The sequence below is a fragment of the Dermacentor andersoni genome, chromosome 4 (assembly GCF_023375885.2).
Source record: "Dermacentor andersoni chromosome 4, qqDerAnde1_hic_scaffold, whole genome shotgun sequence".
NCBI classification, from domain to species: domain Eukaryota; kingdom Metazoa; phylum Arthropoda; class Arachnida; order Ixodida; family Ixodidae; genus Dermacentor; species Dermacentor andersoni.
Window position 1 is genome coordinate 36,464,139 of NC_092817.1, and position 27,990 is coordinate 36,492,128.

The 27,990-nt window shown below is 46.6% G+C and overlaps 3 protein-coding genes across 5 annotated transcripts in view; 2 read left to right on the forward strand and 1 right to left on the reverse strand.

Annotated features, from left to right (window-relative positions):
* Ankle2 (ankyrin repeat and LEM domain-containing protein 2) overlaps positions 1–20,486 on the forward strand; it is a 39,013-nt gene extending 18,527 nt beyond the window's left edge. Inside the window, exons 14-17 of one of the 2 annotated variants that reach the window (XM_050183994.3) lie at positions 2,640–2,803; positions 16,322–16,450; positions 17,083–17,229; positions 19,120–20,486. In XM_050183994.3, the coding sequence (XP_050039951.2) occupies positions 2,640–2,803; positions 16,322–16,450; positions 17,083–17,229; positions 19,120–19,297 (618 nt within the window). In that variant the 3' untranslated portion in view covers positions 19,298–20,486. Of the gene's footprint in view, positions 1–2,639; positions 2,804–12,768; positions 12,860–16,321; positions 16,451–17,082; positions 17,230–19,119 lie in introns of those variants that run through there. The other variant, XM_072287783.1, reaches the window with a different exon arrangement.
* On the forward strand, positions 2,819–6,847 carry LOC140217039 (uncharacterized). Its single transcript, XM_072287469.1, has 2 exons — positions 2,819–3,665; positions 4,611–6,847. The coding sequence occupies exons 1-2, from the start codon at positions 3,644–3,646 to the stop codon at positions 6,845–6,847; spliced, it is 2,259 nt and encodes a 752-aa protein (XP_072143570.1). The 5' UTR covers positions 2,819–3,643.
* A 5,445-nt stretch (positions 20,487–25,931) lies between the features above and the next one.
* Positions 25,932–27,990, reverse strand: part of LOC126536927 (mycosubtilin synthase subunit C-like) — a 38,426-nt gene continuing 36,367 nt past the window's right edge. For both annotated transcript variants that reach the window (XM_050183995.3, XM_055073606.2), the window contains exon 9: positions 25,932–26,294. In XM_050183995.3, coding sequence (XP_050039952.2) covers positions 26,151–26,294 — 144 coding nt within the window. In that variant the 3' untranslated portion in view covers positions 25,932–26,150. The remainder of the gene's footprint in view (positions 26,295–27,990) is intronic.

Below are 27,990 nucleotides of genomic sequence, written 5' to 3' on the forward strand. Positions count from 1 at the left end.
CCTGGAAAATTATTTCGAACTGGGTTGGACGTAAAATGGATATATCGAACTCCGCCAACCCAGACTATGTGCGCTCTGTTGACAGGCAGCGAGCTTTCCCGCAACACCCTCGAAGATAGCGGTGGCACGACAGGCGTTCCCGACTGCTGCGCACACATCGATCGCGCCGAGGGGGCAATTTGAAAAAATGCGACGGCTTGCCTCGACAACGTCAACAACGCATTGTATTTGCCGCACTGACCACATTCACTCCTCCTCGGTGCTGTGCTCTGCGCCTGCCACGCCTCGTGGGAACTGGCAGTTTGCATCCGCAAAGACGCAGACGCCTTGGCAGACGCCACTCGCTTGTGGGCCTATCGCTTGTGGATCGTTTAGACTATGTTGAGGACTCCGTGTTTAAGCATGCGGCTGTCAATAAGAAGCAGGCTACACTGCTGCAGTACTTTCATCCAAATAAATAAATACATGTGCTTTGTGAAAAGCTTCAAGTGAGTATTTAATGCGCCACGATTGGGGCGTGATAGGGGATCGTTGTTCGGAGCGCGCATACGGTTGTGCTGCGTGCGATTGGCCTAGACCTCGCGGACTTCACATGGCTGATGAAGTCGGCGCAGCCTAAGCCAATTGCGTACGGTGCAGCCAATTGCGTACGGTGCAGCCGAATGCGCGCTCCGAACAACAATCCCCGATCGTGCCCTTGGTTTATTGGTTGATTTGCATAAGTTTGCGACGCATTTTTATGTGATATTATATATCGAATTCTGTCTATATCGAACTATTTTAAAGGTCTGATCAGTAATTGGTATGCAGGGATACCGCTTAAATTGAAGATGTTGCAACAACTCCGAGTGCATCTCCATAACAGCATAATAAGATTGCAGGACTAGAATTGCCAATCATTCTGACTTTAGCAGGACAGTCACAAATTCCAAGCAAATGTCTAGTGTCCGGAACCCACTTGAGACGGCCAAATTCGGGACTGCCAAATGTCCTGGCTTTTCTTTTTTCTACTGAATAGCAATCAATAAACCAAATTTCACTCTTGTAATGCTATGTATTGGTAGCCGTGGTAGTTGTGTTGGCCAGGCAACTACTACACCTTTCTTAATGTCATTTGTCAAATGGTAGGACTATAAAAATGTGTGCTGGTTGGTGCCTTCTGGAATTGACAAGGCCAGTCTCAGTCACCAGGTCCCCATTTCGGCTGTCTTCTCAGGAGTAGGCAATTTTAGGCAGGAAAGAATGGCATACACAAAAGAAAGTGCGCACAGGAGGAATGAAAGAGGTTCGATGTGTTCCCGCTTGTTGGGTTTGTATTGTCATTTCACAGTTCAGTTGTACCACAAACCAACAAGCCTAGGAAGCAGGTGTCTAACATGTTCTAGAGCATGTGACCAAAAAAGCATTTCTTGTTCTGTTCTTCGAAATAAACGCCAACTGTTCCTCTCTTACATGCACATCAGTCGAACTTCAACCTCATAGCAAAATACTTTTGTTACATCCGATATTCGTTTAGGCATATACTCATTATAAGCTCATACCAGCAAGAAAAGCTAGCTTTATTTCATCAAATCTGATAATTGTTATCATGTTCGTTATGTCCAGGTTGGACTGTGTGCACACATAACCTTTGTTCACTTACGTCACTGGTTTAACCCTCATGCCTATTTATCCTGTATTACTTCTCTGTGCACATAGAACAAAGCAAAGTGAACTCATAACATGTTTGTGTTCACATACAATTGCAAAATTGGAACAGGTAACCTATTCAGTATATTAAGGTACAAATGTGATTATGGCCAACCACTTTATAATCAGCTGTTTGCTGAAGACTTCAAGTGCAGACAGTTAAACATGTATGAGTTAAAATGGTGCTTGCTGTAACATCTGGTAGAGCTTCTGGTTCTGTTTTCATAATGTGCATTCAAAGCATCTTTCTTTTTTAATAGTGCCGCAAGTTTCTCCTTTGAAATGTTATTCACAATCCATACTGAATGGGGAAAAGTTTCTTTAGCCTTTTGTCAGTAAATCGGTAGATGGCAGCCACAGGAAAACCAGACCATATGTCACTGCTTTCTATGCGCAACTTTGCAATTCACAACACAAGTTGCCTTGTTCAAGTGAATTACACTGATTGTGTCAAGCAGCAGAGCACCATAGGCACTATGGCAACTTCAGCGGGGCACAAAGTTCCAGGTTCACAAACCAGCCATGGCTGGTGCATTGCATTGAAAAAAATCCTCATTTAGCATGCCCCAAAATCTTGACAAAACCACAGGTGGTGAAAATTTAATTGGTGCCCTGCGCGGTAGCGTATCTCATAGACCATATTGCTTTGGGACCTTAGAGGGACAGTATAGTAAATTTTACTTTTCACTGTACAGCTGTAGACCACAGTGTGCAGACACGGCTCTGCTATGCCATAATCCAGGTTGCAAATTAATTTTATAAAATGCAGGAATTCAGCAGACATATGACAGCTCTAAGGGCATAATTGATACTTTTGTCTACTGTTGTTCACGACAAGTGACTAACAAGCATTCGATTGATTAATGATGCCCAGATTATGTATATTGGCTGCGCTGATATTCGCAGCAGTTGTTTCATTCTTGCGCCGTTTGCATTCTGTGTTTGTGCAGCCATCAAGCCGTCGGAGAGGTAGAACTCTGAAGCGGCATCTGCAGTGTGTCCTGCGTTCTCTGTATGCCTTGTTGGAGGCTGACTCAGCCGATGCGGAACCTTTCCACTGCTTATGCTCCCAAGCAACAGCAGGAAGCCTGGAAACAGCATTTCTCAGAGATTGGTGAGTTCTCGTGGAGCCTGTGCAGTGCTTTGAAAGGAGTAATGGCACATATTTTTGAATATGTAAAGACTGTCGCCTGCTTCTCGCACGTTAATGGATGAAGCTTGGCAAGTTGGAAAGATGGGAAGCACCTATGTTTGTAAAAGAATTTAGTACTTTATTCCAATTCGTGACCTGGTGTCATCAACATTATTGTGAGCTCATGGCTCCTAGCAAAATTAGCTGACATATTGTAGCAGTAAGGCTAGGGTGAGACAGGTTGCTCATGCAAAAAAACACTGAAGAGCGAGTGCTGTGCATATTTATTGTGTCTGCGCTCGCGTATGGCAGCCGCGGTGATTGCAGAAACAAAGTGAGCTAGTGTATTTATGACGTCGCGACATGTGCACCTCTGTGTGCCGAAGGTGAGACTGGTTCATAAAAACATTACAGTAAATTATTGAGCGCACTCTGGCACTTGCTAATATTTTAGTGTGGCTGTTAATGGCCCGTTCCTGCATTGGCAGCAGCAGCATAACCGAGCAAACGAACATAACAGCAATTGCGCCAAAGTGCGCCAAAAGGCAAATCCTGCTACATCCTGCTACATTTTTGCTATTCTGCGCCAAAGCTGCGCCGAACGCGTATTTTCACACTCCGAAAGCGAAACTAATATCTCGAGGCCGAAACGTCCATGCGCCCCACAATTGCGAGCGACATCAATCCTCACGTCGACATCGATCTTCGTCGCCATTGCACACTTCGCGCGTGAAGCAAAGGAAACGTGAGCGCGTGTGCAGGGCAAGTCGAACTACCGGATAATGACGTGCTTGGAATGCTGCAGCACAACTCATCATTGAAATGGCGCATTCGAAGCTTAAAGGTGAGTTCACGGAACTTTCTTAATAAAGCGTTATGAAAAAGTTCTGCACTGGTATAGTGATGCCTTAGGGCGATGCAAGTTTGCCATTGTCGCATTCAGTAGATGTTAGCTGTCCTGTCAAGTCGGTTCAATTGTTCTTTAATCTTTGGTTTTCGTCCTTGATAAGGACTAAACCAACTACATTCGCGCCGCAAATATCTCTTTGGCGTTATTTTTCGTCGACCGATTGCGGAAGCTCAGTGTCTGTGCTTTTTGTATTGCATTTTCACGTAGGCTGGCGGCATCGCATCACATGGTAGTTTGCTGGCACGCGGCGCTATCTGCTTGGTCGCGCTTATCATTTGCCATGATCTAACGTTAGAAGTCAGTACTCTGGACCCTCTGCTAACTTTCGATTCGTGTTTTCAGCGTGGTGATACTAGCAGGTGTCTTTTACAAGCCTATGTTCTCGTGCGGTACACTAATACCGGTGTCAAACGGGCACCTTTGATCGCGATCAGGGCCAACCCGGATTAGGCTCGATCCGGATCAGGTGTAGCTGCACGGTCACTCTCGATCGCAATCAGGCCCGATCGGGATCACGATAACCGCGATCTGGCTCCGAGATCGCGATTTGGTTGACGTGTGCGCCATATGACCTCCGGATTAGTTTGGACCGTGTAGCAGCGACCACTGTTGATCGCGATCAAATGTGCCCATGGGACTCCGGTATACGACCGGGCTGCTTCCCGATAGTGTCACTTGTTCGGTCCGTTTGCTTCGACGCTTCGTTGTGTTGGTCTGTTCACTACACATTTGAGCTGCAGTGAAAAATGTGGTGGTACAATCGCTTTTAAAGCATTTTTGGGGAGTTGTCTTGCCTGGTGTCTCTTAAAGCGATTCTTCCAGCATGCCAAACGCATGTATGTGCCGTGATACTAAACTAAAAAATTTGTTGTTCCTCAGGTCGTTCCACCAAGTTCAACATCGACATCCTCGGCAAGAAGGACGAAAATGGTGACACCATATCATCTTGGTGTCGCCAAGGCATTGATGGCAGTGGATACTGCATTGTCTGCAATCACACCATTAAATGCACACAGCATGGTGTTGCAGCGATAAAGCGACACGCTACAAGCAAGCGGCACATCGAGGCCACGAAGAACCATCGTGATTCTGCAGGTGTACTGAAAACGCCGAAGGCCTGTCAGACGCATTTGGACTTCTCGCAGAGTTCAGCGACACTCTCAGGCGACCGCGTGGTTCGTGCAGAGACTCTCTTCGTTCTGGGGATTACTCTCAAAGAAGTTCCCTTCTCCTGGGCGGATACAGCCACGTCTCTTTTTCCGAGGATGTTCCCCGATTCTGAAATTGCTAAACAGTTTTCCTGCAAACGAACCAAAGCATCCTACATGGTGTCTGATGGTCTTGGGCCCTACTTTAGGAAACTTGTAATTGATGAACTAAACAGACCAAATGTTTTCTACTCAATCGCAATTGATGAAACGCCATTGCCGGAGCAACGTTGCCAGCAACTCGATGTAATGGTGAGGTACTTTTCATGCATTACAATACATGTGGTTGTGGAACATCTTCAGTCTTTCAGGTTAGGCTCAGCTACGGCTGATATCCTTCTCAGCGAAACAAGAAAGGCAACACAGGATCTTCCACAAAACAACTTCATTTGTTTCTTTAGTGATGGGCCTAATGTAATGAAAGCTGTGAAAAAGAAACTGAAGGAATCGCACCCAAACCTCATAGATGTAGGCGAATGCTGCCTCCACAAAGTTCATAATGCATTCAGCCATGGCATAGATGCTTTTGGTTCGGATGTTGAGGCAGCAGTCGTGGATGTATATTACTTTTTCAAAAGTGCTGTACAAAGTGCTTCGATTAAGGCCCAGCAAGAAGTGCTTCAACTGCCAAGCAATGTTTTCTTACGTCATGTGAGCTCCAGGTGGCTTACATTAGGGCCTGCAGTTGATCGCCTCATTGAGCAGTTTCCAGCGATCAGAAGTGTTGTCATGTCTGATTCAGCTTGTCGTGTGGGAGGACAGCTGCGTCAACGCCTGAGGAAAGCGTTTTCAGACAGAATGTTTTATGCAAAGCTCCTGTTCATGAAGAATGCTGCAGGTATATTTACCGATTTTTTGTCTCCGTTTCAAAAGAGCGAACCTTTGGCTCATCTGCTTTATAGTGAAATGGTGGCTTTAGTTTATAAGCTGTGTGGACGTTTTATGAATAAAGAGTCCTATAGCTCTAAGAAGGGCACAGAGCTGCCACTACTGCAGGCCGACTCTCCTGCGAACTGGAAAGCAAAAGTGGAGATTGGAGAGGACACAGAGCAGGAAATGTCATCTTGGGAAGCAGCGGACAAAAGAGCATTTAGGCTGGGTGCCAGAAAGTTTTATATCAAGTGCACAGAGTACCTTGTGTCACGACTGCCATTCGGCAATTTATTGCTGAAGAGTCTACGCTTCCTTAAGCCAGAGTCCGTGGAAAAGGAATCCTCATCCAGTGACCTCAGGCAACTAGCTTCAGGGCTTCCACAGGTTATACAGCCGCGCGACATCTCTGCCTTGATGGACGAGTACAACCTCCTCCGGCTGCAGCACATTGAATCAAATGCATCCACTTCTGTCGAAAAGTACTGGCAGAACATTTTTGATAAGAAGAAGCCTGACAATGGAGCCAAGTACCCTCTGTTGAGCAAGATCGTCAAAGCGTTGCTTTGCATTCCGCACGGAAATGCAGACGTAGAAGGGGGGTTTAGTGCGAACCGTCGACAACTTAATGAAAGGTCTAGATTGACTATTCAAACCGTAAATGGCATAAGGAACATTGTTTCATATGCCAAACGCTTTGGTAGTGACCCGTCTAGTTTCGATGTTACGCCTGATGTTGTCAGAGCAGTGCGAGGGGCAAGCAAAAGATATAGAGAACGTTTGGCAGCTGAAGAAGAGCAGGCTGCGAAACGGCAGCGTGCCAATGGTCCCGAGATGATGCCAAGTGAAGCTGACAAAAACCTCCAGCTGGAAGTAGAAACGGCAAAGAAAATGTTGGTGAATGCAGAGCTGCTCATTAATAACGGCATCAAGACGAAGAATTTTGGCGATATTGAAAGTGGGCAGGCCTTGCTTGCTGAAGGGAAAACAAGGCTTTCGGCTGCGCTTGACAAAATGTCGCCTAAGGCAGCCAACTAGGCAGTATTTTGCAGTTAGAGTGAATGATGTTGCTTACAGAAAAAGGCACAGAACAAGTCCACTGCTTTTTGATAGGCCAAGAAGCCGAGAAGTTGTGCTGTTGTTACATGTACATAATTATTATTCAGTTCATATATGTTTAGAACCGTTGATAGTGTTTGTTCATTGTTTTTCTATAGGCTTGTGATCTGCATTCTAGTCTTTTTATTTATTTTTCTGTAAGCTTTTCATTTGCGTTCTAGTCTTTTTTAAATAAAAGTTCCATTGACTTGCTCGTTGTCCATTTATAACTTGCTGTCCTATAGGGGCTTGGTGGCTATAACACAGCGCTGATCTATACTTGGTCACATAACAAATAAATAAAATGATGCTGAAGTTCTAAAATTAGTTATTTGGGCCAACATATGACGTTGCACAGGTAACCCGAAATTAACTAACTTGTAGGGTCTTGCGTGCCAAAACCACGATCTGATTAGGAGGCACGCCGTAGTGGGGAACTCCGGAATAATTTGGACTACCTGGGGTTCTTTAATGTGCACCTAAATCTAAGTTACGGGTGTTTTCGCTTTCTGGCCGCATCGAAATGGCGCTAACACCCTCTTTATGGCACAACACCTTTTTGTTCCCAGAGGCTTCTTATTTACTGTTTTACTTCTCGTAAAGTCAGTTTTTCCACTTGGCAATGAGCCTTGAGCTGCTCCAAAAGCATGTTTCCCTGCTCCAAAATGCCCTTCTGGCTGCTCCAAAAAGCTGCTCCAAAATGGCTTCAGCCAATCACATCACTGAAAGAGCGAATGTGGAACGGCAGATGAAAGACGCAAGCCACGAACGGCGGACACCAATGAGAGCGGCCCCTTCAGTGATGTGCACACGGAAAACTGTTTTCATGCAGACCCGGCCGGCCACTCGATTCGTACTCGTGTGTGGCTTTTGGCCAGACCGCTCGTTTTGGGCTATGGTCTGTTTGTGTTGGCTCTCGCTCGTGCTTGTTTAGTTTGCTTGTTTTGGTCTCGTTGACGCTTGTTTCGATTGTTATGTTTAACAATTGTTTTGTAATCTGATTGCATTGTACTTTCTGGAAGCCAAGTGGCACCGGCGGTTACACTGGAACCTTTGATAAGTCACGTATAAAAGCTGATGCGCTTTACCTGCAGATCAGACTAATGACAATTGCCGACTCTGCTACATTTCTCTCTCAAATTCTTTGCCTCAATATATTTCAAAATGGAAACACGCATACAGCTGTACCCAAATTTCACATGAGGGAGTGTCGTAATCGTCGGTGCATTTTTTAATAGGGATTAAAGGGCTGTTCATACTTTTTTGCATTACATGAAAGCCCAAGTTTAAATTGTCATGTCAGTTAGTGCTCTGGTTTTCTCCCCAGTTTTGCACATTCAGCAGCACAACTGGTAATGCTTGTCCAATATCATGTCCCTTGGTTTGTGTTATGGTACCCATGTGTGACATTCGTAGCTGCTTCATTGATCAACTCGTGAATTGTGGTTATGTATTGAAGCATGTGCACCACCTGTGTGTAAATCAAGAGCGTTGAATTGAAATTTCTAATTTGTAGACGGGAGTCGCGAAAATTGACGCAGCAGCAACTGCTCCTGCTGCTGCAGCATTTGAGCAAGGCCGTGAGCCACCAAACAGACCCCTTAATGCTTCCAAAGAAGGATGTTAGAGCTTTCTTATACTGCTTCGCTGTCTTCGGTGTATTGGTTGTCAGATCGGTGTATATCTGGGAAGGCATTTCTTTTTTTATAGTTGAATAAGTAACCTTTATAACAGAATAAATAAGTAACCTTTATAACAATCATAACTTCTTATTGTTCTTTGCAGTTGTGGTTGCCCATACGAGCACACCATAATTTACAGTGCCAGCATCGATTAATTTTCTACTATGGAACTCAATTTTCTTTCACTGTTGCACAGTGTCATCGTATAAAGGCAATGACACGTAATAATTTCCTGATTATATAATTTACCGTAAAAACCCTCGTCTACCTCGGACCCACACATAATCTGAAATGTAATTTGGTGACAGAAAAAAAAAAAAAACGCATATATTTTGAGGAAAACGGTCACGGACTATTACCATCACACTTCTCTTTCGTCATCATAGTCAATTGCATTTCACCATGTAGTTATCATCGTTCACTGCACTTTCCTCCAAGATTCTCTTGTCAGATATCCTCCCATAGAAACTCGTCTTCAATGCCATCATCGGCATTTGATATCACATTTTTGAACGCGCAATGGGTGAGCTCCTCGAGAATGCAGGCCCAAGTGTCCGCCATCCTCAAGCAAAGCATTGCTGGAGAGGCCAGCTTCAGTCGTCCGGCTTGAGTCGTTTCAGGCTCTCCTGACCTCAACCACTCTATACAGCAGCACTTGATGTGGTCTTCAAATAGTTTATTTATGCACTGTTGTATTGTAGGTAGGTAAGGCGGCCACACACACCGCGTCGCGCCGGGAGGGCCCTCCGTCCAAAAGAACAACCACAACTCCGATGGTCTGCGATCACATGCTGCCTGATCCTTGACAGCACCAACTATGACGTCATGTGTGACATAACAGACTGGCTAAAAAAAAGGAACCGAAACCAGTATTGATGTCAATGCAACTGGTATGACCAGGTGCTCATCCTGCAATAGAAGGCTGTCCATAACAGCGAGCTCATCCCGCATGTAGAAGGGCCATAACTCAGGCTGAAGGCTGCATTTCGCCAGCCACCTAGTTGCGACATAAGTCATCACCTGCTGCAGCAGCAAGTTTGATTGAACAGCTTCCCGAAGTTGTGCCTTTGTGATGCAGGTGGAAACAAGCGGCAAAACTTCTTCCTCTTGTTCTTGTACGTTTTGTACGTTTGACCCATGATAGCTCATCCGCCATCTTGTTATCTTTTCCTCGATGATATAGTACATCAAAATTGTAGTACAGAAGGCGTGCCGACCATCTTGCAATTCAGGTAGATCGGCAGCCTGTGCCCCCGGATGAGAGGAGAGTAACCAGAGCTTGACGGTCAGTTCGTAGCTCAAACTTCCTTCCCCAAATAAAAACATGCCAGTGTTCACATGCCCATACACATGTGAGTGCCTCCTTATCTCCTACTGAGTACTTGTGCTCCGCTTATGACAGCGTTCGAGACGTGAAGGCAACTGTGCGGAATTCATTCCATACCTTTGATGTAGCACTGCTCCAAGACTGTGGTCAGAAGCATCTGTAGTCACGACTGGAAGTAGCGAGGGGTTAAACATCTGGATGGCCTTGCATGTTGCAAGTAGTTGCTTCACCGCACGGAAGCTTTTAGCAGCCTTGTCGTCCCAGGAAAAAGAAGCTCCTTGGCAAAGTAACTGGCAAAGAGGCTCTACAATGTCAGCAAAGTGGGGAAAGAACTTGGCATAATAGCTGAAAAGTCTAAGGAACGAACATAGCTCTGTGATGCTCGTGGGCGTTGGGGCATGAACAGCTTCACCTTCAATTTCAAGGGTGACAAGCTGTTGTGGCTGGCGACATGTCCCAAGAATGTCACTCCTTGCACATTGAACAAGCACTTTTGGTTAAGCCGCAGGCCAGCTGCTGAGATGCGCTGAAGAACATAATGAAGGTTCGCAGAATGCTCAGCTGCAGATTTACCATAGACAACGATATCGTCTATGTAGCAAAGTATGCCCCTGCAGCCCCTCAGAATTGAAGTCATCATCTTTTGAAAAGCAGCTGGTGCAGAGGCAAGGCCAAAACACACTCGACGGAACCGAAAAAGGAAATCGTGTGTAATGAATGTCATCGGATCACGGCTTCCAGGCATTAATTCCATTTGATAGTAAGCTGATGCCAAGTCAATTTTTGAAAAGTGTGTTGCCCCTGCTAGCTGATGTAGTAGGTCTTCACTGTGTGGTAGAGGGAATCCGTCAACGATGATAGCTTTGTTGTCTTCACTGTGGCCTCATTTGTGGTCCACACAAAGCTAAATGCTGCCGCTCTTCTTTCGGACTGCTTCCACCGGAGATATCCATTCAGAAGCATCCACTTACTCTATTATAACTGCTTGCTCAAGCCGCTGTACTTCCGCCGACACTTGTTCCCAAAGGGCCAGAAGAAGTCGATGTAGCTTAGCAGCCACTCGAGTCACATCCAGCTTGCGGTTGATGTGATGAGCAAAGCCTTTCACTAGTCCCGTCTCGTCCGAGAACAAGCAGCTGAATTTCTTGAGAAATTCTACAGATAGACGATCAGAAGCGACACTTTTCATTTGTAGCCATTTCAATTCAGCCTCATGTATATGCAAGTCCAGGCTGCTGGTGGCGTCCAACCCAAGTACAGTAAAACCTCATTAAACCTTACCCACTTAAACAGTAGTTTCATTTTAAAAGTAGTAAAGTCAAATCCCTGACTCGGTGGCCATGGAACATAATGTGTTTTGTATCCGCATAAACCGTACCAGTTTATTGCATACGTATCGGTTAACATTAATGTTTCCACTTTTCGGCGCGCAAACTCGGCGGTGCGTCGTCTCCATCAGGCAGCCGGGCAGAACAACAAGCCTTCGGAGATCGGAACAACAGCCTCCAAGTGCCCTGTGCGTTTGCGCATGAAGCCACATCAACATCATCATTTCAGCGCCGTGCTAGAGAGCTTCTTTATTCTTTGAGAGAGCATCAAGCCGTGGTCAAACGTTGTGGCGTCGTGTAAGCAAGGACTCGCATCATGCCGAAGATCGGATAAAAAGACGGCGGGCGCTCAGCATAGAAGAATAATTGGACATCGTTCGTGCTATCGAATGTGACACGAAGAAGTCGGCGCTGGCATGCGACAGGGATCTACTGTTGACTACGGTGTGGGGCATTTGGAATGCGAAGAAGTTGCTCAGCAGTGCTGCCGTGACCGCAGAGAGATGTCAGCTACGAAGTTCGACTTTTCGCCATCATTGCCTCTGTTGTTGCCGAAGTGTTGCCTAGCAACAGTGATGAGGATGACTGGAAGCGACAGCGTGGGCAATTCAGGCCCGACAGTGGCAGACGCTCCGCGTTACGTCAGCCTCATGAATGCTCGTCGGGGTGGGAACAGCACCCCGCGACTTCAGCAGCACTACCGCGCCCGTGCACGGAGAATATGCAACGCCAACGAGGAATCTTTCATGCGAGTGTTTGCCGAGAAGAGGGGGCTGGCTGAAAAACTGGCTCGCAGTTTCAGCAAGCTTGAGGCCGCTGTCGTTCCTGTTGGGCCGCCTCGGCATCAAACGAAAATAACACTTGTTGCGCGTAGTGAATAAATACTGCATGTTTTCTCCCCATTTCATCGCACTTTCTGAATTCAGTTTTTGACTGGTAAATGGGCGATCTCATGCTATTTCGGTTAAGCAGTACTACCGTGTAGTACATACTTTTTCCAAGCTCCGGCCAACCGAGGTTTAACGAGGTTTCACTGTACTGCAGTTTCCTATTGTACAACATACAAGAGAACAGGGACAGTGCGCTGCTTGTAAGCAACGATAGTGGGAAAACAGCCCTTCACCATGATCTTGCTGTTAGAGTAATCCAATAAAGCAAGGGCGGGTGGTAGCAATGCCTTCGTAGTTTTAAAATGCTTCACGTAAATGTCTTTCGTCATTATGGATACTGACGACCCTGTATTTACTAAAAAGTTCACAAAAACGCCTTCAACTTGCAGTTCCATGTAAATGCTGCGGCATGAAATGCTGGCTGAGATATGTAGCAGCGTCACATGATGCTTGGCGTTCTCTTTCACTTCCCTCACACTCTCTTTAAATTCTGAACTGCAGCACATAACCTGAAAGTGGCCTACTTTTCTGCACTTAGAGCATCTCTTATGTTTAACCTTGCAATTTGGCGCATTTGCCAAATGCTGTGTAAACCTGCAGTGGTAGCAACGATGCTGATTTGTATTCCTTGCAGACGCCGGCTGCGTCTGTTCACATTTCTACGGCAAGGGCATAAACTCTTTACGGCGGCCGTCACGGGACTTGATCGCAGAAGCGCCTGAATGTCGTACGTACTTCACCTCCTCCACTGCGCCGAACTCTTGAAGGCTCTTCAAGGTTGCTTCATAATGCTCTGCTATTGTAACTGCCCTGTCCAAGGTCAGTGCTGCGCTTTTGAAAAGGAAACGTTCACGAAGCCTGTCCGATGCGATACCGTAAATGAGTTGGTCGCAGACAGCTATGCGAGAGGATTCCTTGTAGTCGGTTCTTTGCTAGTTCGCGTAAATTAGCAATCTAGACATCTATAGGCTCACGCAGATTTTGTATCCTCTTTTTGAAGCGGTGACATTCGACAAGCACATTCGTTGTGGTAGAGAACAGGTTGTCACAAATGCGCAGCATGGCTTGAAACGCATCCTCCGTCCCTGTAACTTGTAGAACTAGTATGCCGGTCTGGGACTGGCACCGCGGGAGTAGTGGCAAGCACATTCGTCCACGTGTTGTGTAATTTACGCTGCCTCTTGACGCCAAGCGAATGCAGAAGTATGGTTCTCCATCGAGACGCAGCAAACTCGGTAACATCCAACGCTTCCAAATAGGTAGAAAATAGTTCCTTCCGCGGGGTCGGACGGCTTTATCGAATCCGCTCTGCGGGAGACAGTCGAAACCGCCGAGTCCTACCTCGACCACACAGGCCTCAAGTGCTCCTCTGCCAAATCGAAGCTGTTGTTGAACTGCCCAGAACGACAAGGCAAAAGGCCTAAGGGATGGAAATCCCCGACCGAGCGCTACATCACCGTCTGCACCACAGATCGTCGCCCAATCCCCAGGGTCGACTCCATCCGAGTACTGGGAATGATTATCGAGGCGGGCGAATCAAACATCCAAACGGTCTACAAGCTGACGACAAAAATGGACAACGCAATAGGACTCGTATGCAGAGTGGCCAACCGTCACCACAGCCTCAAAGAAGACAATGTGCTGCGTCTCGTACATGCGTTCGTCCTATGTCACTTTACCTACGTTGCAGCAATGCACAAGTGGAAGCAATCGGAGCATGACAAGCTCAGTACACTAATCCGAAAGGTAGTAAAGCGGGCCCTTGGGCTCCCAATCACCACGCCGACGTATCGACTCCTCGAGCTCGGGGTGCACAATACGCTCGGAAGAGATCGCTGAGGCTCAGGAGAGAGCGCAGATGATATGACTGACGATGACCAAGACCGGCTGTCACATCTTGCGCGAGCTCGGCTACTTCCCACAGAACACCCAGGATCCACCGAAGTTTACGCCGGTTCCCCGCGAGCTTCGCGACCTGATCACGATCGCACCAATTCCGCGAAAAGTACATCCGGAACACAGTCGAGGCAGGCGCCTAGCCCGGGCCACCGCATTCTTCAAATGCATAAACAAGAAAGCGGACGACGTCGCTTTCATGGACGCCGCCGCCTACCAATGCAACCGAGCCTTCACCGCGGTAACGGTCTCGTCCTCACAACGGACTTTAAACGCCGCCACGGTATGCACACGCGACCCCGAGGTGGCAGAGCAAGTGGCCATAGCCCTGGCAATGCTCGACGATAAGCGAAAGACAGTGTGCAGCGACTCGAGACCAGCCATCAAAGCATTCGAGACAGGAGTCGTCTCCGACCAGGCGTTACGCGTCCTCCGCGGCACTGATTGGAGCACGCTCAAACGCCACACCGTCATCTGGTTTCCCGCCCACTTGGGTCGGATCACGGGCGCCCCGCCCAACTTCAATGAGACAACCCGCGACGCTGCACGCGCGCTTACCGACCGCGCCGTCACCCATGGGCAACCGCGTCTCGATGAGTTGGAGGCGAACAGGGACGCCCCAGTAACGTACAATGAAATCACAAACACTTTTACTTGGGACGACGTCTCTTTCCGCCCCTGCACCCCAAATTAAACAGGCCGCAGGCGCTAACGCTACGCTTGTTACAGACACATACCTATCCATACCCCGACAATGCATGCCCCTCGTGCGGGGTCACGGCGACACTCGGGCATGTGCTCTGGGAGTGCAGAAACGCTCCGCCCGACTCCACCTCCGACAAGTGGGAGAAGACCATACGAAGCCCACTCCTACAAGACCAGCAATGGGCCGTCCAGCAGGCTTGCGCAGCAGCCGCCAGGTACTCCTTGTCGGTTCCTGCGTGGGAAACGCCCATTGTGCACTGACGTGCGTTCTGCAGGACTTTTATTAAAGTTTGTCCAATCCAATCCACTGCTTCCATGGTATGGGTGGCTGACCAGGGGTTTCCAGAAATGCAGGTGGAGGATGAGTCCCACGAAACTCGTCACAAGGCTTAGCTCGTCGCCAATATGTTGTATCGTAGGTAGGTAAGGCGGCCACACACACCGAGCCGCGCCCGGGGGCCCTCCGTCCAAAAGAATGACGACAACTCCAACGGTCTGCGATCGCATGCTGCCTGATCCTTCACATTCACAGCACCAACCTTCTTATTACAACTATGACGTCATGTATGAGGTAACCGACTAGCTAAATAAAGGAACCGAAACCAGAAACCAAAACCAACTGCACCACAACACAACACACAGATTAAGTGGTTGTAACTGGGATGTCTATGATGACAAGCACGGCGCTGCACTCATGCAGCAGTCACTTCACCGAGTCAGCCAAGTGAAAGCAAGAGGCATCCATGACAAGTAGAATACCTTTGCTTGCAGGAGCTCGATAGTGACTGCGAGGTGCGCGCCTTGCTGTCTCATTGTTTTTGAACGAAGTGTGTCAGCTCCAGTCCAACTTCGGTGAACATTCCATGCTCTGGCCCCCAAATACTTCTTCTCAGGCCATTGAACACGAGGAGGACTTCTTTTTGCTTCCTCCAACAGTGAATTTGTGCTCGTTGACATCAAACTGCCACCCTACAGCACAGTTGCCGATGGTTTTGGCAACTACGATCACTTTTCTTTTGAAAGTACCTGAATATTGCTTTCGTGGTCCTAACTTTTGCAGTCATGAAGTCGGTGTGATTACAATGGCGACTGATGATAGCGCAAGACCCTGATGATGATAGTGTTCAGCAATTGCAGAACTGCGAATTCAGGCTGAAAATTGTTAGGATTCACATATAACACAGAGCAGAAATTGCACCTGGTAAATCTGGGAAAAAGCCTCAGACTATGCGGGGTTTTTACAGCATATGGACTTCCCAGTCCAGATGTGAGAAGTGAGACTGTTTTAGGAGCGTGTGAATTAGGGATATTGTCTGGAAGAAAGATGTTAGATCAGATTCCCACACATTCTAGTCATAGCATGACTTTAGTGAAAGCAAAAGCTTGCATTTTGCCATTGTTGCTCTCAGTTTCTGCTTGTATGTTGGATTAGGCAGGTAGCATCAAACTTGCAGGTGGTGCACTACAGTTAATAAAGGAATTTCTTGAAATCCTCAAGCTTTTTCTCCCCCCCTTCCTATTGTTTTGCCTTGCTCCAGTTCAAGTGCCTGGTTGTAATGTCCTTTGACTCCCAACTGTTTCTCTAGCAAAGCTCAGCCTGTGGAGGAAGAGGAGGAAGAAGTGTTCTTCACCCCTCCCACCAGCCCGTGCTCCTCGAGTGGATCCTCTTCTCAGGCACACACCCCTGATGAGGGTCCGCTCTTCTATATACAAGGGTGAGCAGGCCTCACCCTTTGCTGGGTTAACTGTAGCTGCAGCTTTCCTCTGCATTGCATCGTCTTTGACTCTCTTCATTCATTAACTCACAGGATCGGTTCAGTGTTCCAAAGCAACGCAAGGGCTTTAAGGGATGCTGTAGTGAAGTGCTCTGGATGAATCTTGATCACGAGGGGTTCCTTTGTGTGCACTGAAATTTTGTTAAGCTACTGCTTTTGTACTGTCCCCCATCAAAATGTGACCACCACAGAATAACTTACTGGTGTTACATTTTCATGTAGCTATGTCTGCTATTAGAGGGTATGTGGCACATATTCTAGGCAGTGCTCTTACTGAAGTCAAGTGGTAGTGTGCAGATAAGCATAAACTCCTAGGTGAGCAGCACATTGTAGACTTCTTGTTCAAGGGAACCTCATTCACCACAGACGATTTGAATTTTGGCGATTTGAACTGCACTGCTACTTGAGTAGTGATTGGCCAAAAACTAACTTACCTAAAGACAAATGTTGCAGTGTTTGTAGAAGAGTAATCTGTCAACCTGGACTGATTCAGTGTTTTCCTTTGTACATAAAAATGCTGCAAAAATCTTTCGAAAGCCACATAGTGCGTGGGTTCATCCTGCTTGGCGCAGGTCCCATCCAAGCAAAGTGGACTTGGATGTGCTGAGGGCTCTTGAGCCGCACCTGCTGGAGCCTGATGCCTTTGACCCTCTCACTTATCCCTGCGTGCACCAGTGGATGCAGGTTATTCGCTCATACCCAGCGGAAGCCACTTCACGGTGAGCTCGTCGTTTACTTGAAGAAAGTCGCTGGTAGTTGTGTAATTGTGTAACTGAAGTAAAGATGTCTGAAAAATTCCATGCAATAAGCAAGTAATTGCATGGTAGTTAGAACAAGGACCGCACCTAAATGTCATGTAAAGCATGTATGAAATGAAAACACTCTCGTGTCGTGGATGCTCTACTAGATGTATTGTGCACTTAATTGCAAGGCTATTGGGTGCTGACACTGCACCTGTCCTGAACACTATGCACACACCACAGACCATTGAACCAAGACACTGCTGATCCTTATCATACCCATGGCTAGATTTTTTCTGCCCACTATGGCTTCCCAACAGGCTGTTGTCTGTAAAATGATATGGCTTCTTACACTTCAGTCACTTGATGTGATAACTTTTAATTATGGCTACTCCTTGTTTTTGTTACCTGTCTGGTAAAGATAATCAGAGATTTTGTTTCCTGCAGTGAATAAGTGAAATGACAGTTATCTGTCAGGTTGTATTTTTTTTTAACCCTCATACACTTCACCCCCGTGCGTCTCTCTGCTTTAACGTCATCAAAAAACTAAGAGCACCTACAAATCTGCTCTCCCCTGAAAGGTACAGTAAAACCTCGTTAAACCGTACCTGCTTAAACAGTAGTTTCGTTTTAAAAGTAGTAAAGTCAAATCCCTGACTCAGCGGCCATTAAACAGAATGTGTTTTGTATCCGTATAAACCGTTCCAGCTTTTTGCATGCGTGTCAGTTAACACGTAATGTTACCACTTTTCATCGCGCAAACATGCCGGTGTGTCGTCTCCATCGGGTGGCCCGGCAGAACAACAAGCCTCAGAGATGAGAACAACGGCCTCCAAGTGCCCTGTGCGTTTTCGTGTGAAGCCACATCAACATCAACATCATTTCGGTGCCGTGCCAAAGAGCATTGTCGCATTGTGCAAGTGGGGTCTCGTGTCATGCCCAAGCTCGGATAAAAAAAACGCTGGGTGCTCAGCATAGAATAAAAATTAGACATCGTTCATGCTATCAAACGTGACACAAAGAAGTTGGCGCTGGCACACGACAGGGATCTGCTGTTGACTACGGTGTGTGGCACTTGGAACACGAAGAAGTTGCTCGGCAGCACTGCTGTGACTGCGAAGAGATGTCGGCTACAAGGTTCGACTTTTCGCCATCGTTGCTGAAGTGTAGACTAGCGATAGTGATAAGGACGACACGGAAAGCGACAGCACAGGTGATTCAGGCCCGACAGTGGCAGAAGCTGGGCGTTACGTCAGCCTCATGAATGCAATCGTCGCGACGAGAACGGCACCCTGCAATGAAAAAGGCGCCCTGCGACTTCTGCAGCACTACCGCGCGCGTGCACAGAGAATACGTAACGCCAATGAGGAATCTGCCATGCAAGCGTTTGCCGAGAAGAGGGGGCTGGCTGAAAAGCTGGCATGCAGTTTCAGGAAGTTTGAGGCCGCTGCCGTCGCTGATAGGCCGCTGCTGCATCAAACGAAAATAACACTTTTGTAGCGCGAAGTGAATAAATATTGCATGGTTTTTTCCCCTTTCATCGCACTCTCTCCGAGTTCCGTGTTCCGTTTTTGACAGGTAAGTCGGCCCGATCTCATGCTATTTCGGTTAAACAGTACTACCGCTTAGTACATACTTTTTCCGAGCTCCGGCCAACTACGGTTTAACAAGGTTTCACTGTATTGTGATGAGCAGTATTGTGATAGGCAGTCTAGTTTTGTTCTGTCTGTCTGTGTGGGTCCGTGCTACAATTTATAATCGGAGAGCAGGCATTCGGCATCTTTCCACCAACTGAATGTTAACTGAATGGACAATTGCTGTAGCATGCATTCACTGAACAGCTGTGCAACTTGTGTCAATTTGTTGCAGATGGCCAAGTCCTTCAGTGACAAACCTGAGGCACTCCTCACGCACAGTATTCTCGCCTGACTCTCCACGTTCGAATGGAGACGGCAGGCCCGACGGGTGCCGCACGCCCCAGAGGGAATCAATAAGCACTCAACTGCGCCCAAAAGTCCTTTGGAGTGCCAGTCCGGGACACCTGTGACATACTGCGTACCTGCTGCTGCTGCTGCTGCTGCTTTTACTAGAAGAGACCAGTGCCAACCTTTATCAAAGTGAAGCCGGTGCCACAGTCAGCCTTCTGGGGTGTTGTGTAGTGCATGAACACCTGGTGAGAAATACGGTGCCTCAAGACTATTGACCACCTCAAGAGTGGGGGACAGTTTTAGTATTTCTGACCTTGTTTTTTCTTTACTTTTAGTAGTTTTAGTTCTGACTTCTAATTTATTTAGGCAGTTTTCAGAAAGTATGGAGTAAACTTGTTTTTCAACTTGCCTTCTGTGTAACCTTGATAATTCTGTCTGGCTAAGTGCCAAATGTAAAACTGGTGGTGCTTGCATCTTGCTGTAATCACTATGTACACTTGTTTGTAAGAGCAAATAGCTTGCTGTGCTCAAGATGGCAGAGCATTATCTGCTTAACATGTTAATTCAACACACCTGGATAGCATGAAGATTTAGGCAGGGATGCCTCTCTACACTGGATGGAAGCTGTAAGGAGGAGGCTGGCCGTGCTTCAACAGATTGCTATGTGTAGAAAAATTTTAATCCTCAACTCACTTCAGGGAATGCTATGAATAGTGGTTGGTGATTACTGTACATTGCCCCATTGAATTTACAGTTTCTTTTTCCCTTAAAGGTGTCTCGAAATGGGGTGGCTGACTGATGACCTATATACAGTCTGCCCGTGGCATGGACATAGAATTAACTTTGCATTAGATTGCAGTTTAAGCTTCTGTTCAGTCGGTCTTGAAGTCAGTTTTCATTTTCCATAGGCAGAGTTCAACTTTATTCCAAAGCTGTGCATAACAAGACAATTGTGGTTTCAAGTTTAGAGTGCCCAAAAGCGAAATTAAAACTGGTCTTGCAAAGCAGAGGTTATAGTACTGCCAGCACACTTGATCAACAAGAAAGTACAAACATATGTGAGGTAACTGCAACTTCCTGTTACTGTGGCAGTTTGGAAGTGGATTTTAGGCCCATGCCTTTTTTAAAACACTCGACAATGCCTTCACTGCACTGTGGCAAATGTGTTCTGTGCGTAAAAATTAAGCAACCGCCAGCGTACCGGAACACTGATATAGCTCTGATATCTACTGCTATACAGTTGTTAGGTGATGCACAATGTGCAGTATGTTCTTTCCTTGTGTGCAGTAAAAATTAAGTTGTGACTTACTGCTTGTATGTGTCCTTTCTTTGTTTTGTCGTCATAGCGCTGTAGTTTCTCGGTGATCAAATTTTGTCAAAACATTTTGTTTTTTTCTTACATTTCCAGTTATCTGCTACTTTATACATGCCTAACAATGACCCCTCAGTCCTTCCAAAAAGACTATATATATTATATATTCGAAAATTTCGATTATTACATATTTGTATTTAATTCAAAAATAGGGATCTGAAGTTTTTGAATATTCAGTTTGATGCTAATATTCTAAACAAATTGAAAATATTGATGGCTGTGCGGGAGCAAAGACGGTTCATAACGTTTGTCTACATCTAAGAATGTCTCTGGTTTAGTGCAGTATTTTGTGATAATCTTGTGCTGCTGGCGAAATTTTGTATGTAAAGTGTGCTGAGCTATTGGACAGCTCAGCTGTGCGGGAAAGCCAGCCTCTGAGCAAGAAGGTACTGGTGAGGGCAACGAAAGGGGATGATGGTGACTGCGGACAATAATCCAACTGCAATATGAATGCTCTTCACGAGAGTACAGGTCCAGTGAACCTATCCTTGGCAACAATTCCCCTATCCTAATCTTATTCCTAGACAGGAAACGTGAGTGATGGCTGGCACAGGGGTCAAATACCTCTGAGTTTACCAGTATTGGATACTATGTAGTAAGCCACAGGTTGGCAAGAACAGGCATAGAGGCACTTACTCAGTTTCTCAAGTTAACGTGAGTCAAATGTGCAGCATTTCATTTTTAGTATAACAGCTTACTAGTCTCATTTTCTTTTTTAAATTGTTGACAATGTGATTGTGATGTTCCAACATATTAAAATCGTCAAGCTTGCTGATAAATGCAGTTGCGCATCATTATTCGATACACAATTTTATATTCAATGCCAAGTATTCGTGTACTCTTCATATTTGACGAATTTGATATACCCACATCTCTAATATACTAGGTGTATCTTTTTTTTCTTTAGCTGTGCCAATTTTTTATAAATTCCCTATGGCACGCCATAGAGCTAAATTACTCGAAGTGGCCATTACTTGTGCAAGATATCTAAATGCTTAATTGCATAACTACACGAATTAAATTTTACTGAATTACTTTACAGCAGATATCTTCATGTACAACTTCTAGCCAATGAGTTGGCAAGACGTGTCCACTTGGAAAGAATTCTCAGAACTACACCAGTCCCGAGATATTAATTTTTTAATGGTCCAATCAAATGCATTAGAGTTCCAGTTACATTTTCCTTCAACATATGAAGCGGCGTTTCCTTAAGGAAGTAAGTGGAACATTGCATTTTTACCGTAAATTTGATGGTGCATATCTCGAAACCGGTGCAATCCTCAGAATTCGTTCCAAGTCAGTATGCCTTGCAAACTCACTAGCTACAATTCATAGATGGAAATAGGTGCCGCAGTGTAATTAAACAGTTATTCACTGTATTTATGTTAATTATTCAATTAAGCATTTTGATTTTTTAAGTAATGGCAGCCTCATCAAGTAATCTAGATCAAAGTTTAGAATTGTGCCATGTGCCACAGGAAATTTTTTAAAAATTCGGTGCAGGAAAAAAAACGTATAATATGGTCACACTTTGCCCACTGCGTCTTTTGTCCTAATCACTTGGCAACTCCGGCATCGGAGCCAGCAGTGGAATAAGTGGAGGACAAAGTGAGCGCGAGCGGTAGTTCAAGGTTCGGCTGGGCACTCTTGGGTGCGGCCGGCCAGGACCGGAGCCTGCTGGCATGGACTGAGGGACTGCGCCACTCCCACAGTGACGCCCGTAATGTGGGGCCCCGGCTGCCTTCCGGGACAGACTATGATTGTGAGGAAGGCGGATGCCGCTCGTTCCACAGCCAGTAGAGACGCCTGCCTGGCCTGGTGTGTGACCATCTTCAGGGTGTGAGCTGCAGCTCTCGCGTTTGCTGAGGAGTGTTTCCGCTGGCTCTTCCTCTGTCACTATCATCAGGTCTGGCATAGGACATGGGGGCGGAGCGGTTTCTTGGACGTTGCTGAAGCTCCCAGCACCACCGTTGGCGAAGAGACCTGGTGGCACAGTTACTGCATCAACGCTATGTAGTACTGCATCACCGGGACAAGTTGTTGAGGCACGGAGACCACGCGTGGCTCCAAACTCGGCGTACAGCCACGTCCAGCGACTCGGATATGTCAGAGAGCGAGACGACTGAACCTTTGATGGTAAGGGAGCCACCAAGGCACGCAAAGGCAAGCTGTTGAAGAAAATGGCTTGGAAGTACCACTCGTCAGGTAGCGAAGCCAAGAACAAGAGTAGCGTGTTGTCCTTGTCCGAGCCCAAGGAGGGCGAAGTCTTGGACTCTGGCGGTGGTTCCTCGGCGTCAACCGGTGGCAGCGGCAACAAAGATGACGATTCCGAAGAAGAGTTCAACAACGGCTACGACGAGAACCTCATGGGCGCTTGAGGTCAGTTGCCAACAGTAGTGGAAGTGGCACCATTGAGTGACGACCATTATTATCTGCAATCTTCTCCTCCTGTTAATTGCATGGTGCGGTGCTGTGTGGTCTCTGTGCGGTGGAATGGCTGCAAGTGGGCAGCTGCTTCTTCCAGCGACCTGCTGCGTGCACTCGTCAGAATGAGGTCGAGAAAGAAGACCGGATCAGGTGTGCCTCCGGGAACGGTTTAGGGACTTCTGGTTCCTGCAACACCTTGACAACTCGCAGGCTCCACCACCTGGTCTGCCGCATCTTTGCGAAGCATACGTCCCGGAAGCCAGCCAGGTTTAGGGCCTTTGGGTTTCTTGAAGACCCTGGTGACTGTTACTAGCCCAAATTACGAGTATAGTGCCAGGTGCTAGAAACACTTGATCCCATATTTTTTGTTTGTCCTGCATATGCGCAATAACAACAGCAACTGGTCTTTTCCATTGCAAACGTCGATAAGAGGCTGCTATCAGATCAGTTTCTTTAGGGTCCTTGGCCTAATGCAAACAGTGCAGCCTTGATTACAAGTGCCGCCATAGCCTTTCTACAAGCCACTGGGCTAGACACACTGCTTTAGAGATGCCACAACATTGTGAACTTGTATATACGCACGTTCTCTTCATATCATCATCATCATTCAACAGCCTCCTCCCGCCCACATTGTGCAGTATCAGGCCACAGTAGCCAGAGAGGCCAACATTTCTGCCTTTCTGTAAATTAAGTTTTCTCTCTCTTGATGGTCGTCGCCATAGCACAAACGGTAGAGCAACGCACGCGTATTGCGGAGCTTGTGGTTTTGGCTCGCATTGGCAACATGTTATCTTTTTCGTCTACTTTCATTTTCTTTTATTAGATTGTTACATTTCAATTTCAACCGCAGTAAATTACCCTGATGCTTTACTTCGCTTCAATGTCTGTTGGCTTTATATGGTCATGATATATATCATCATGACCAGCCTATTTTATGTCCACTGCAGGATGAAGGCCTTTCCCTGCTATCTGCAATTACCCCTGTCCTGCACCAACCGATTCCAGCTAGCGCCTGTGAATTCTTAATTTCATTGCCCCACCTCGTCTTCTGCCGTTCTTGACTGCGCTTCCCTTGTCACCGATTCTGTAACCCTAATGATCCACCGGTTATATAACCTATGCATTACGTGACCTGTCCAGCTCCCCATTTTTTTCTCTTAATGTCAATTAGAATATTGGCTATACACATCTGCTCTCTGATCCAAACCGCTCTCTTTCTGTCTCTTGACACGACGTTCTTAATTCCATTGCTCTTTTCCCGGTCCTAAACTTGTTCTCAAGCTTCTTTGTCAGGCTCCAAGTTTCTGCCCCATATGTCAGCACCGGTGGAATGCATTCATTGTACACCTTTCTTTTTAATGATGCTGGTACGCTTCCAGTCAGGATCTGACAATGTCTGCCGTATGCACTCCAACCCATTTTTATTCTGTAAATTTCCTTCTCATGATCAGGGTCCCCTTTGAGTAATTGACCTAAGTAAACGTACTCCTTCACAGACTCTACAGGCTGACTGGCGATCCTGAACTCTTGTTCCCTTGCCCGGCTATTGATCATTATCCTTTTCTTCTGCACAATAATCTTCAACCCCACTCTTATACTCTCTCTGTTAAGGTCCTCAATCATTTGTTGTAACTAGTCCTCAGTGTTGCTGAATAGAACAATGTCATCTGCAAATCGAAGGTTGCCGAGATACTCACCGTTGATCCGTACTCCTAAGCCTTCCCAGTTTAATAGATTGAATACTTCTTCCCAGCACACAGTGAATAGCATTGAAGAGATTGTGTCTCCCTGTCTGACCCCTTTCTGACCCCTTTATAGGTATCTTCCTGGTTTTCTTGTGTAGAACTAAAGTAGCTGTAGAACCTCTGTAGATATTTTCCAAGGTATTTACGTAGGCGTTCTGTACTCCTTGATTACGTAATGCCGCTATGACTGTTGGTATCTCTACTGAATCAAATGCCTTTTTGTAATCTATGAAAGCCATATAGAGAAGCTTATTATACTTTGTGGATTTCTCAATTACCTGATTGATGACATGGATGTGATCCATTGTAGAGTATCCCTTCCTGAAACCTGCCTGTTCCCTTGGTTGACTAAAGTCCAGTGTTGCGCTTATTCTATTGGCAATTATCTTGGTGAATATTTTATATAAGACTGGGAGTAAGCTAATGGGCCTATAATTTTTCAAATCTTTAACATCTCCCCGTTTGTGGATTAGTATAATGTTGGCATTCTTCAAGTCCTCTGGGAACCTTGAAGTTGATAGGCAGTTCTTTTGGGCCGCTAGTTTTTCAAGCATTATATCTCCACTATCTTTGATTAAATCGACTGGTAGTCCATCTTCTCCTGCCGCTTTTCCCCGTTTCATGTCTTGCAAGGCCCTTCTAACTTCATCGCTAGTTGTAACCTTTTCATTACTACTTTGAATGGAGGTATCGTGGCTGCTTTGGGTGCTGTACAAGCGAGTATAGAATTCTTTCGCTGCTTTTACTATATCTGCGACATTGCTTATGATGATACCCTGCCTATCTTTTGGTGCATACATCTTGGTTTGTCCGATGCCTAGTTTCCTTCTCACTGTTTTCATGCTGCATCCATAGTGTACTGCTTCCTCAATCTTTCTCGCATTATAATTTCGGATATCCCTTATTTTCTCCTTGTTGATTAGTTTTGACAGTTCCGCAAATTCTATCTGATCTCTTGAGTTGGACACTTTCATTCTTTGTCGTTTCTTTATTCGGTCCTTTGTTACTTGGGATAGCTTACCTACTGGTTGCCTTCGTACCTTACCTCCCACTTCAATTGCTGCTTCTGTAGCCAGCCTAGTTATGGTTTCATTCATTGCCTCTATGTCATCTTTCTGTTCTAAGGTTGCATATTTACAAGTGCCAACCTGAACTGGTCATGATATATATACGCTTTCTGACAATGAATACACAATCTGCGACAAAGCATCAAACAATAAATGATCTTGTTGCTTTTATTGCACAAGACTCTGGCTGTCCAGCCGGGAGTTCCAATTTTCATGGCAGCAATTAGGCAATAATTTGACTATGTTAAAACCTCTATAACATTCACACCAGTGTGTCCCTCATTGGCAATCTGCCCACGCTGTTGCACCGGGATGTTGCGATATTCTCAAGTTTCTCTTAAAGGATGTGTGCATGATGGGGCTAGCTGGGATCCAGGAACTTGCACACCGATGTAATCAGCGTGCCCGTACGGATGTTGGCAAACGGTTGACGGCCGCAGTACTCAAAACCAGCGACTGGGGCTTCGTCGAACACGTCAAACTGGAACCAGCACTGCGTGATTACCTGCACAGAGACCTATGATTATGGTAGCAGCCTGGCTTCTATTTTCGGGATTTATTATTTTTTTCATTCAAGGACGTTTAGGCATGCGAGCTTTAGTTTCCCTATACACAACTTGTTATCAGCAGCATGCAGCTGCAATGGCACAGTAATCAAAAGCATGTCATAGACACAAGCACATAACTTTCCTGCCACGGCAGATTCAAATTATGGCCTGTGCTTGCAATTGAGAACACAGTGTAAACTGTAACACGAGTGAGAATATATTTAAAAACACTACTGAATTAGCAAACGCTGCGTTCGTATGTAAGGCGATCAGTTGGTAGATTGCGAAATGAATAGTAATAGTATTAGCATATCAGAGTATCAAAGCACATGAGGTGGTGTTTCTCAAGAGCAGTGGTATACCACGAGTTGAGCATTTTCTCTCGTGTTAAACAACTATGGCCGTCATGCCAACTGCTCTCACTCTGCGTTTTACAGTGCAGGGTTTTCTTCCATTTTTTTTTAATCATATACGGTATTGCACTATTTTCGGGATCGGCGCACGTATTAGTGCTTAACATCTGCTTCACCTCCGCCGCGAGTCAGGCCGGCATTGCACTATCGTCGGGATTCGCCCACGTATGAGTGCTTAACGCCTGCTTCACCTCCACCGCGCGTCGGGCCGGTATTGCACTATTTTCGGGATCGGCGCACGTATTAACGCGATAGCATTAAGGAGCTCGTGTCGCAGAAAAGCCAGTGTCGTCGGCCGTGAGCGATAAATCCCGGGAGGCACTTCATGAATAAAAAACAACTTGCAAGATGGGCTGGGTGGGAATCGAACCAGGGTATCCGGAGTGTGAGACGGAGACGCTACCACTCAGCCACGAGTTCGATGCTTCAAAGTGGTACAAAAGCGCCTCTAGTGAATGCGGTGTTGCCTTAGAAACGAGCCGTAGAAAGTTATACTGCGGTTTATATCGGTAATTATGAACATGTAACTTACAGAAGTCGCAGTTACACGAGTAGCGAAGTGCGTTTCCGCTACATTTCTTCTGCTCTTTCCGCACACGCAGAGCCATCTTGCGGCAAACACAGAAGACCCTCTCCTCTCAATGTACGGCGCTGCCCCGACAGGTGACGTGCCACGCGCGCATTGGGGCTGTGCGGCCGGGGACCGGTGCGAGGCGCGTCGCGGCCCGGACTCCCTCTCTCCTGACGACGCTTCGCCGTGCTCCTCACGGGTTTTAGTGCTTAACATCTGCTTCACCTCCGCCGCGAGTCGGGCCAGTATTGCACTATCTTCGGGATTGGCCCACGTATGAGGAGTGCTTAACGCCTGCTTCACCTCCGCTACGCGTCAGGCCGGCATTTCACTCTCTTCGGGATCGGCCCTTGTATGGGGAGTGCTTAACGCCTGCTTCACCTCCGCCGCGCGTCGGGCCGGTATTGTACCATTTTCGGGATCGGCGCACGTATGGGGAGTGCCACGGCCACTTTCTCTTTTTATCCAGCGGCCGTGGGAGTGCTTAACGCCTGCTTGGCTGTCATTGCACTATCTTCGGGATCGGCTCTCGTATGGGGAGTGCTTAACGCCTGCTTTACCTCCGCCGCGGGTCGGCCCGGCATTGCACTATCTTCGGGATCGGCTCTCGTATGGGGAGTGCTTAACGCCTGCTTTACCTCCGCCGCGGGTCGGCCCGGCATTGCACTA

Coding starts and splice junctions, on each gene's coding strand:
- LOC140217039 (XM_072287469.1), top strand. CDS start 3,644: ATGGCGCATTCGAAGCTTAAAG. Junction 3,666..4,610: donor GGCGCATTCGAAGCTTAAAG/GTGAGTTCACGG, acceptor GTTGTTCCTCAG/GTCGTTCCACCAAGTTCAAC.